The sequence below is a fragment of the Periophthalmus magnuspinnatus genome, chromosome 14, assembly GCF_009829125.3.
Source record: "Periophthalmus magnuspinnatus isolate fPerMag1 chromosome 14, fPerMag1.2.pri, whole genome shotgun sequence".
Classification (NCBI taxonomy): domain Eukaryota; kingdom Metazoa; phylum Chordata; class Actinopteri; order Gobiiformes; family Gobiidae; genus Periophthalmus; species Periophthalmus magnuspinnatus.
In genome coordinates, this window is record NC_047139.1 from 21,064,082 (window position 1) to 21,076,418 (window position 12,337).

At 42.0% G+C, this 12,337-nt stretch overlaps 1 protein-coding gene across 1 annotated transcript in view; it reads right to left on the reverse strand.

Moving 5' to 3' along the window:
* Positions 1-902: 902 nt before the first annotated feature.
* The window catches only part of igsf9bb (immunoglobulin superfamily, member 9Bb), a 108,049-nt gene continuing 96,614 nt past the window's right edge, over positions 903-12,337 (reverse strand). The window contains exons 16-20 of the mRNA XM_055226923.1: positions 11,227-11,391; positions 9,925-9,970; positions 5,254-6,867; positions 2,473-2,603; positions 903-1,117 (exon numbers count right to left, since the gene is read on the reverse strand). Of these exons, the coding sequence (XP_055082898.1) occupies positions 903-1,117; positions 2,473-2,603; positions 5,254-6,867; positions 9,925-9,970; positions 11,227-11,391 (2,171 nt within the window). The remainder of the gene's footprint in view (positions 1,118-2,472; positions 2,604-5,253; positions 6,868-9,924; positions 9,971-11,226; positions 11,392-12,337) is intronic.

A 12,337-nucleotide genomic window follows, 5' to 3' on the forward strand; every position in this document is an offset into this window, starting at 1 on the left:
CTGTGTAAAGCCAGGGCTGTTTAAACCAAGCTGGTCCCTGAAGTCACTGATGTGTGCAAAAACAGGTGTAAAATGCACTGAAGGCGGCTCAGAAGACAGGGACCACAGCGTCACTTATACCTCGGGGAGGAAATGGACAGCTGCACAAAATGTTATACAGAAAGCTAATCTTTAAAAATCTGTTCAAGCAGGTGTTGGCGTTTGTGGAGCACACACATCAGAAGCATCACATGGTTTGGATGTAACTCAGGTTTGTACAATTATGAACGTTTATTGTAGTTTTCTTTTTGTTCTGTTTTAAGGCAGTGTTTGGATGTAATACAACCCTGTGATATGGAAGGAGTTTGGAGGAAATAGTTTAATGAAATTTCATAAACCACATGAAATCATAGTTTATAATGTTATTACAGTTCTGTCTAGCTCTAGTCCATGTGCACCTCAAAAGCACCTGCCACTCATGATAATTTGGACCTGTCGCTCACCTGTCGCCACAAGTTGTAGAGACCAAAGATTTGATGATTGTTAGGATCAATAAAGCGAGTTTAGAAGAACAGAGCATAATTTTGCACTGGAGGAAAACTTGGATTCTGGGAACTAACACTAATGTCTCAAATAAATGTAATATTTTTGGATTTAAATATCAAGAGTATCTAGTATCTAGAATGATCGATGAGGATTTGTTCTTTAAAACTGGTTACAGTGGTATAAGACGTGAATCGCTAAAAAGTTTGGGCTAGCAGGCCTCTTATGTGTTTATATAATAAATGGCACATGTATAAAAAAATGTAAATTTGCAAAGCTTTACAGAATCCATGATTCTACTAAATCTGAACATTTGAATTGAGCGCTACCTCCCTCAGGAGGAGTAGCGTTTGTTTGAAAGGGACTTTGCCTTTCCTGACTCAGAGCAGAGTGGCGTGGTCGGGGTCAATGTGGTCCATACAGGCCAGGATGGCCTTCTGGTCCTCTTGCTGCGGGCGGCGGTACAGCAGAGCAGAGAAGCGTGTGTACGGGTCATACAGGAGGGGGCGTTTCTTCTTCTTCCGGAGGTAGAGAGCTTCTTCGGGCTGGAGTACCTGAGAGGTGTAGGCCTGATGGGTCTGAGAGGTGGAGACACCTGTGGAGACAGAAAATATATCAGACCACAAGCACAGAGACACTTCACACATCTACTTTTCTATTTGACTTTAGGATGTGGTCTTCATAAACCTGATCTAACACCACAGACAGCTTCACTGTGTCCTCTGCACTCATATGCAACAGCCATACTATAGGGTTTTAAAGGGGACTTATCATATTGAAGAAAATCATATATTAATAATTCAACACATAGTGTTAGTATTAATTAAACGTATAAATATAAATTATAAAAACTGCTCATAATTATAAATATTTATTTTTTTTGTTACAAATTAGAACAGTTTTTTGCCACTCAATGTTGAACTGCACCATAAGTGTGGAAATCCAGTGGGATCACTTTGCTTCAAACCAGGAAGTCTGTGTGCTCCGGTGAACGGGCGTGGCCTCCATGGTCCTGGGCCAATGACCGTGTCCAGGTCATCTCCTGTATTATAATGAGGGATCCACCCATATGTGGCCCTTCTGAAGTCACGTCTCCTTGCTGTAAACTGTGCCAGCGTGTACTGCCTGGGTTAGGGTTAGAGTGGAGTATGTGTCCCTGGATCAGTAAATTGCACGTTCAAACATCAGAAGAGGCAGTTTACTGGATACCAATAATACAACTAAACTAGTCAAAAGAAAGTAGAAAGAAATAGATTTTGAAATACGGGACACATTTGGTGTAGTAGTGTCTCTAGTCACACATGTGAGGAGGTACCTCCAGTCTGACAGATCACTGCTGAAGTCACTGTTGCCACAGCCCTGATCAGACTCACCTGTGGTCTCACACACCTGCCCCTCCCCCACCCACTGCACCTGACTCTGGAATAGCCATTCAAGAGAGCTGTCATCAGTATGAATAAAGATGAACACAACATAAACACAAACTGGTGTGTTGGCATAGGCATTTTTCGAGACCAGTTACAGATCCAGTGTGTTTTCTCAGATGTTTGAAACTGCGATCTCTTCATCCAGAGGCAAACACTCTCCATCACATGAAAACAAGCTCCTGACACAGCTCAGTGAGGAGGCATGACTTCAGAAGGGCCACATATGCTCTGGGTAGAGCACTAATCATCTGTTGCCAGATAATCCAAATGAAAGTCTTGAATTTCAGTGACAAATCCTCATATCCTCAGCCATCAGTGCTCTGTGGAGCTTCGATTTATGAGTGAGAGAGGAGGAACGGGTCTGTGTCGCTAACAAACTTTGAGATTCCTCCTGAATCACGATAATGCCTCATAAAAAATGAGACTGTGAACATATTGGGGAACATGACATAGCATTACACAGACAGGACTGTTAATACCTATTAATAGTCCTGTCTGTGTATAAAGACAGAAAGAGCCACACCTGCTTTCTTCCTCATCTTGGAGTTATTGTTGTTCATGGTCATCTTCTTGGCCTTTTTAATTCGCTGGTATCTGAGTGCTTCCATCCTCTCAGACCCGGATAGGGCGCCCGCTGCACCTCGACGTTGTTTTCTGTGTGAAGAGCAGAGAGGAGAGCGCCGGTAACTCAAGGCCCTGACTGTCCCTGAAGAGTCTAGTGTACAAAGCACAGCCGACCCCAGACCACAGCATGGCTCAGGTCAAGCAACAAGTGCAGCACAGTGTGAGAGTCCAGCTAGCCAAATATAAACACAAACACTTAAAATGCCATAGTCCTGCCCTGATTCTGTTCTTCAGCTCTGATAGGTGCAACACTTAAACTGCCTCACGGTTTGCTTTGAAAATGTCCTACTGTGTACTGTATGACATGATGCATTTTATATCTCGAGGAGCTCCTTCCTGTCATAGCTGAACCACAACAGCCCACGAGTCTTTAGCACAAACACACACTTCTCTCAAGGCACAGTGAACAGTAAAATTCTCGGTGTGGCTGCAGAGAGAAACCCAGGGTTGTTAGTAGGGGGAACCACAGCTCAGCAACAAAGCATTATCAATATGTATTCATAGACATGGATACTGTCTACAATGGGCTTCACCATGCTGACAGGGGGAGATGGCGGGAGGGGAAATGACTACTCAGGAACAGTCACATAATGGAAAATAAGCCAAAGGAAAGCGAAGCACTAGGACAACAACTGTAACAAGGATTATCCAGATATTGGTTTGGTTTTTGGTAACGGAGCAATATTTAGCAATGGCATGCATGGCAGTTTGCACATGGAACACGACTTTAAAGGGGAATACATTGCAAAGCTGTTCATTGGGCTCAAACTTAAGGGGTCCTGAGCCCCACTGTGTGCCCTGGTCTCTTTACCTGAGGAAGAAACTGATTTAGCAAGACGATAGCTAATGTTCTGCAGTCTAAACTCACTGTAGTCTCAGAGTCAATACTGTAAGTTTATCTGGCTCTGATTTGAACTTCTTCCTTGATGAGCTCAGAGAGCCAGGATCATATGATCCCAGTGGACATCTCGCAACAGCAGTGTCACATGACTCTTTTTTTCCCTAAGCTCATCCAAAATGCATGTAGAAAAATGTGTCACAATTGAGGCGAATGCTAAAGTGTACTATTTTGTTTCTCTGTTTACTTGGAATAAACTACTGCGGATTAGTTTTAGGGACAATCTTGTCCTACATATATGAGTCTGTCATTACCTCCAAAGAAACACCTAAATAACAGTTCTAACACTCGGCATAAATGAGACGAAGAATCAATGGTCCGCAAAAACAACACATGATCACTGAGGGCAGGTGAAATTATGAAACTTTTGACTTTTCAAATAAAAAGGTTCAGTGCTACTATTATAATACTGTATATGCCACACACCTTAGTGTGTCAATGTGAACATATAAAAGAAGTGTACTTATAAACATGTGCCTGCACACATATATATTATACATAAATACATATTATATTTGCCTACATACATGTGTGACATGTTGATAAATGCAGTAGTAAGATGCTCAAGATGCAGGCGGTTTGTTAGCGAACCGCTCAAGCGTGGGTTCAGTTGTGATACATATCTGACCTGAGTGGATGAAATGTGCCGGTCAGAATGCACACAGTACAGAGGACTGCAGAACTGAAAAAGCATAGGCTCTTTGACAAACGAAAAGGAACAAACTCAAACTGTGGAAGAACACATGAAATAAAAGTCCGAGTCTTGTATTCCCCTTTAAAGGACGATGTGATCAAAAGTCCCACCTGCTAACCCCCCCCTTTCAGACATGGATCCAACCCTTACCTATTGCGGTGTAGAGGACCTGGTCACAACAACGCTGCCCAGGTAGCTGAGATCAATCAAAAACAAAGCAGGTAAGACTCCAGGAGTCGTCAAGAACCACCATTCTGCCCCTAGTTCATAATGATGAAACATTGCAGTACATGAGAAGCGGACAGGCCCTGTGACACACTTTGGCTTGGAGGTCAGACCTGGGATGTCCCTGGGCGATTAAGGGTTAAACAGGCAAAAGGGTAGGAGGATCTGAAAGGGTAGAAGCTAGTGGGGACAATTGGTTAAACGCTCAGGTTACTAAGGTCAAGCATGGGCCGCAGGGCCTGCCAAGATGAGCTCTTCTTAAGCATCCTTCTGCATGATGGAGGGGAGTCTTCAGAGGCTTGGAGCTACACAAATGGGTGTTTTGTTCTTATGTTGGGTCAATCGGATGAAAATATTTTTTTTCTCCCAGAATGTGAAAGCAGGACACATGATGAGATGGAAAACAGGGCTCTTGTGGTGAGGTTTTTGATTCCCAGGCCTTAAGGGGCTTAAGCCAAACACACCTCTTATGTCATTCAAAGGCAGATAGATGATGTGCACATCTGCCCCAAAAGGCCTGAAGAGTGAAGATCTGTGAAGCCAAGGCTTGAAACAAACTATAATTCTCTAAATAAATGTAAACAAAGATATTTTCAAACAGTTGTCATATTAGACATAGCTTCACAGAGGTAATGGGTGAATACATTTGACTTTGGGTCTGACATGAAAAGCAGCACTGGGCTAATAAAACATGAATGGACACTTGGAGGGATAAGGAAGCAGGAATATTGTTCACAATTTCACCTTAACTATAAATAAAATAAAATGCTGTGAACTAAGATGGTTTAGCAACATAAAAGTAAGAGCAACTCAACACATGGAGGCATATGGACAAATCCTCTGGGCATGCCAACTGCACCTACCCTGAACTGGACAACTGGGGCGGAGAGGACTCGGACGGAAGGATCTCTTCTTCAGCCCTCCTCTGCGAAGACATCGGCCCAAATATGCTGCTGCTTTCCAGGGGAGGAGACGGGGACTGGGAGGGGGGGTAGCTGGCAGCAGAGGTGGCAAAGGCCAGGTGGGAACGGTAGCTGGGACTGGCTCTTCTGCTCCCGTGGCCTAGGGCGGGTGAGGAGGAGGGGGAAGATCTTCTTGAGAAGCTGGCTGTGGAAGGAGGGAGGAGGGTAATCTCAGTCATCTCCGGAGGTATAGATGGTTGCACAATGCTGGGGCGTGGTCTTGGGCGGACTACAATCTCAGGGGAACCTTGGTGTGAGCTAAGAGGGCTTTGGGTGAGGGGTGAGAGTCGAGAAGGCTGAAGAACAACCTGATGTAAGCCAGTATCCATCCTACGAGCCTGCCTGGGACTGAACCGAGGACTAGTGTCAAACCACCGCGTGTCCAGGCTACTGAAAGTGCTAGGGACAATGTGGGCCATTGGATCGGCGTAAGGCAAACCCGGCACGCCCATGGCGTGGCTAGTGTGTCTGAGCTGCCCTAAAGGTGCCTCTTGCATAGCTAAATGCTTGGCTGGGGAGCCATGAGGCTTGGCCTTGCTTGGAGACTTGCTTGGGTGGCTCTTTGGGGCCTCCAGTGGCAGGACAGTGGGGTACGTCGGCATTGGGAGAGTAGAGGGTTGAAAAGCACTAAGGGGAAGAACATGAGGAGGGGGAGGGTAGGGGTGATGTGGGGGGAAGATGAACTGTGGCCCCTCAAGACTGGCAAAGGTAAAATCCAGTCCCTGCCAAATCTCAGGTGTGCGAGATGTAGAGGACAGAGTCAGAGGGAGGGGGAAACCAGAGATAGTGTACTGAGGAAGCTCGCCCTCGGCCATCTCTTCAGGAATCACAGGGTGCCCAAACGGCCCCTCGCTCAGGTATGGAGGGGAGGACATGACCGAGCTGAGGGGGCTGGTGTCAGGCATGTAAAAGGGAGGAGGGGGCTCATGGTCGCCCGCGGGACCTAGATAGCCATAGAAAGCCCTGTGGTGGTGCAGAGAACCTCGGATTTGGCCTGTAGCCTGCAGACGGCTGCTCTCCATGATGGTCATACCTTCGAAGGGCCTGTGAAAGCGGGGGCTGTAGGCCGGGGGCTGCAGGTAGGACTCCTGACTAGAAATGGGGGAGATCTGGTGAGGCCGAAGAGTGGCCATAGCAGGGGGCAAAGGCCTTGGGTCATCGTTCTCTTCGTCGGACTGTCGAAATTCTGGATATAAGTCAGATTCTTCCACAAAAGGGAAGCCCTCGATGCGCCGAGGTTTGATGGACATCTCCATATCGGTGGGATCAATGACAAACCGCCCGTCTGGACCTCGGCTGATGAGCTCAATGGGCGTGGTGGCCTCAGCTTCATGCTTCATGCTGTACTTTTTGCTTGTTATTGCTCTTTTGGTCTTCTTGTACAAAGACAGCTCCTCCTTCCTCCCTGGACTCGGAGGAGGTTTTTTGCCGCGCTGGTCATGACTGTCTTCAGATGTTTCTGACAGCGACGCCTTGGAACGAACGCTCTCTGGACTGACTTTTTCTGACGATGACCTGGAAAAAAATATATAAATATATAATTCTATATATAATACGTGTATTTGAAGTAATTACTTTTGACATTATAAGATGTACAAAGAGAAAACAACTATTTTGGCAACACTGTAGGTATAGAAAATAATGACAAAAGTCATGTGTTTGTTAGGTGGAATATTTATTGAATGGTTTATTCTGCATGTACATCGTGGAGAGGATTACATTTGTATGTGTGTGTGTGCCAGTGCCCATGCAGGAAAAAGCTGGTACCTCAGAGCCATGCCAGGGCCAAATGTTTAGTCAATCATTTGAAACTAAAAGTGATTAGCCAGTGTCATTCGTTCAGGAGTGGTCCATGGTAGGAAAGGTTTCGAAGGTAATTATCTGGTCAGTTTAAATCAATATGTTTTGACTGAAATGTTTCATTTGGTTGAAAATGAATCCTGAATGGGAGTCAAAATGTCTTAATTTAAAAAAAACAGACAACCACCTCTGAAACCTTTTCTAGCAATACTTGTAATTACTAAAACTTGCATATGATGTATTTGAAATACATTTGTTTGATTTATTTAGCTTATTAATTTAATTTAAAGGTGCACTTTGTAACTTTTTTGTCCACCACCTGCTTGTCTCCATAGAGATGTTATCTCTTTGCTTGTAATGTTTCATAGTATGGCATTAAACTTATCTATATGAAGTTTTTAAAATGTTCACATACTGTATAGTTCCTACTGCCTACTGATGAAAACATTATTCATTTCAGATAACAGTATGTCAAATATAACTTTGGTGACACAAATGAAAGAGCCAGAGTCTGTGGTGAGGCGGAGGTTTTATATTACACAACAGAGGATTATAGGGAGCACACACAGGGTTTTACAGCCTTTATTCATGCCCACTTCAATACAACAAACCAAAGTGACAACAACAAACTGGGTTATTTAGACCAATACTCAGTACAAGGATAACTCACTAAGAGCTGGAATGTGGAGATGTCACATATACTCAAAATACTTCATATAGAGACTGTTCATTATTTGATAAGGGGGTCAAGATTAAATAAATTAAAAACTTGTATTTCTTTACTCAGAAATATCCAAAGCTTAAAATTGACATTTACACAGTATTAGTCACAATTCAACTGGACTAAGAAAGTGCAGTACACTGTTTGAGACCTTTGAACTCAGGTGGCAATTAATTACCACTATTTAAGTAATCATACAAATAGTTAATTCTTTTAAATCTAGACCTATCACAATAATGACTATATCGACTTATCGTTCAATATATGAAACCTGTAACAATAGATTTTATAATATAAATAAGTTACAAACATAAAACAAAGTCTTTACTGTTTCCACTGATACTGACAGAGGCAAAAGTTTATGTGAAGTTGATCGTGTTCAGGTTGAAGTTAAAAAGATCCACAGTTAAACAGCGTGCTTAGATGGAGAGGCAGATATACAGTCATCACCATGAACTACTAACTGACACGAGAGTGAACCTGAAGCACAGCTATGTCTGCTTCTGAATGGGAATAGCAAAACACTATCTAAATACAAAAAATGTATTTATGTATGTTGCTTTATGCATACTGTGTCATCTCATTGTTACATAATACATCCTTATAATTACATAGGCCTTTTTGTAGTCAAGTGTGCTGTTCAGACCACTGTAGTGTGCAAGTGTGCAACTCTAATCATAGTCAAATATGAAAATCAAATCTTTATTAATTCTTATGATATGTTATTTATTTCACAATCCCATTGTTGTTGTTGTTGTTGTTGTTGTTGCTGTGTGAGGACACTTAGGCTAACATGCACCAGCTCAGGTTCAGGGACGTAAGGACAGAGTGAAGGGGTAGACAGTGTGCACGGGGGACAGGGAAAGGCTGGCACACTCACTGAGGACTGAAGGATTGGGGCTTGTACCTGCTCGTGTCAAGCCCCTCCCAGTAGGGGGCAACAGTAGGTATGAAGCTAAGTGGACTCCTGGAAGATTTGGACATAAACAAGTTGTGGATAAGGCGACTCCAGAAACAAGATTTTGAACAAGTAGTTTTTAACAGCAGAAGCAAATGTAAGAAGTTAGTTTCAGACTGCTGCTTTACATTGATCAACGCAATTCCCCAAAAAATCATATTTAAATTACATAAAATGAGGAAATGGAGGTGAGAGTGACAATAATTGAAGAGACTTTTTAAAATGATGATCTCCGTCGATGGTTTACATTCGACTGACAGCTGCACAGCCCACACACCTGCAGAGTCTTTACAGCCAGAAAGTACAACTATTGTTAGCATTAAAACACAGTTCATATTTACCGTGTTGTAGTCAGCATAAACTATTATAAACTTACACATTACACATTATAATTATCATCTACACAACTGTTTCTTACTGACATCCCATGAAGAGCAATGGTAACACACAACATAGGCTCCGCTTTTGTTGATGCCAAAACAAATTTTTTTTAAATGGAACCGAAAATACTGCACTGAGACAGATCCCAGTGTCAAAAAGCATCTGTGGTTTCTTTAGAAAAATCCTCATCCTCAGCAGCTGCCTGGTCTGCCTTGCTTTTTTAAGCAATAATTTTTGCAAATTCAGTTTCTCTGCCTCTGCTTCCATGGTAACGTTAAGTAATGTTTATTATAGTAACTGTCTTACACATTTTGAAAGTTGTAGTTTGCAGTAGAAATATGTATGATACACCATACACCAAAGTATATCTTTGGTTAAGTTTTAAGTCTTTGGTAAAGCTACCATCTGTGATGAGACTGGTCGACACCCAATCCTGTCAGTATGATTAATTTCTTTCCCATATCGCCATAGTGCCAGCTTTAGTCTGACAGAGGAAGACCAGAGAGCACAGGTGAGCCTGAATAAAGGCCAGGTGAGGGGAGTGGGGAACAAGTTTCACATCTGCCATCTACTGGTGAAAAAATTAAAAATAAGCTTACAGATGGTAGCTTTAAAGAGCATGATTAAATACTGAACACTCTACTTGGGTTTTTGCAGAATTCTTCCATAATTTCTATAGCTTGGTTTAGTGAGTCATGTGAGTGGTACTTACGGAGTTTCCATGCTTTTTCTGCAGTGTGTTATAGACAGAGGAGGATCTGAAAGACAAAACATCAGTCATATTTAAATCAGTTTCCTCTGAAATAACAGCAGTATATAATCATTCGGACTGAGAATGGGTCTTTGCTCTGGATATTTAGTTGAAAATGTTTGAAAATAAGTCATTGTACTTAGAGAATATAAATGGTTCTTTTTTAGATGGGACTAGTCAGTTTAAAAAAAAAAAACATTAATGTAACTTAACATGAACATAAACAACTTGGGAAAAGAACATTTTAATACTCTCACTGAACACAACTGTTAGAGTGAAGACGTTTCACCGCTCATCCAAGAGGCCAAGAGGCTTCTTCAGTTCTAGTCAGATTCCTGGTGGACACTACAAGCAATCTGACCACAACTGGATGGACTGGACCACAACTTTTGTCCAGTGACAGAATTTAAATGTTTCAGACCTGGATCAGACCTGGATGACTGAGAGATTACACAGACATCAACAACTTGCGTTGTTTTATAAGACACTTACTTTGTTGCAGGCCTGTCAACAGAAATTTGGGGGCCCGGGCAAGTCTCACATGGGTCCCTCTCTTATATAAATTAATAGGAAGAGGGTCCAATTCTGGACCCCTAAGACCCGGGGGCCCGGGACAACAAACCCCTTAGTCAAGTCCTCTGCCTTGTTGACATGTTCAGAACTGTAGTTACTGTAGGCATGGTCAGCCTGAAGGAACTGGCAGGTCAATCAAACTGACCATGCCACCTGTTGCCCTGATATATGACACAACACCACCAAGATGGATGACAGTTCTGAAAATGCAGCTAAATATTGTGCTTGTGTCTGCTCTATAGTTATAATCTATGACACCTGTGGTTCATTATGTCATATATATTATAATTTGGGAATTTTAAATCGCTATATTCATCTAAAACGGCTTGATAAAAGAAACAAGTTCATTGGCTTCTGCGTTAGAAAACTGCGGTGCCCAATGGGAGGTGGCGCAGATGTTTTGTAACAAAGTGACAACACTATGCTGCCAAATCCTACGCGTGTATTACTGATTAAGAAAATAAAATTGGAGAATGAAGTAAGTACGTCACAGTGGCCATGTACTGGTGGCGGTGAAAATGGGGGTTGATGGACAAAATGGCGTCTTGAAAATAAGCAATTAAAGATTACTCAAAACAAATCCAACTCCAAATCCAACTTTGGGCAAGTAAATGTTGAGGGAAAACAACTATAACACTGTTAAAAGCTCTGAAAAATAAATTTAGCAGAATAATTGGTTTATTCTGTTACCTCGTTTCCTCTTGAGTTTCCTACGGCGTTGCTTGTTGACAAAGCAGGCCGCCATGGTGCTGAAGAGGACTGCAGCGGCCAGGAAGCAGATGGTGGCCACGATCCCAGCCACCACGGGGCGCGCTAGTCCACTCTCCTCCACCATCTCAGGAGGAGGGAAGAAGTCTGTGGGAGAGAGCAGGGGGGCAGGTAAGTTAACATACTGTTGTAATGGTAGCAGGGATGATTTACACCTACAGCTAAATAAACGACCAGTCTGGACACACCCTCTCATTCATTTTTTTTTCTTGATTTTTATTACTTTCTAGAGATATGATTTGAAATTACAACTATATTATAAACTAAATTATAAATATAAATATAAAATTATAAATATAAATATTGTCAATACTTTTTACTGCTCTGTATAATTAAACTATAAAAAGAAAAGATCATCCCAATAAAAATCATTTTTAGACATCCACAGCCCTTTGTTTTAATGGAGCTGTGTAGTCTCATTTTGTGAAGGACATCATCACTAAAGTGTTAAAATACAGCTTTATGCATAAATTAGTGAGCTCAATTACTGGCCTAGGCAGGAGACTTAAAATCGACAGCTGATGCACCAAAATAACAACAAAAATTATATATATGTAGTAAAGAAAATATATCCTCAAAGTATCCGGCCTTTGCTTTGTCAAAAAATATTTTGTAAAATTATTTCACTTTTTTTCTTTACTACAAAATTATCTGATGTCTTCTGTCTGTATATAAAATGTATAAAGTAGTACAAATAAAGAAAAAGAACACTGAATAAGAGGGTGTGTCCAGACTTTTGACATGTAGTGTTTGTTTATTCTTTTTAGCTTTAGCCATGTTGTAAATTTGCTTCCAAGTCACAAACACACTTACAGCTGTGTTTTGTCATTGGACTGAGTAAACCCACACATTCACATCAGAACTTTGTGTCACTCACATTGGTTACATTAGCTATATTTTTAAATAGCGCATTTCCACCTTCAAGGCACTCACAGCACTTTACATCAAGGAACCACTCACCCATTCACACACACATTCATACAAGGGGAGTTAAGTGATCGCCCAAGGGCACAAAGATAATATTCATCTGTGG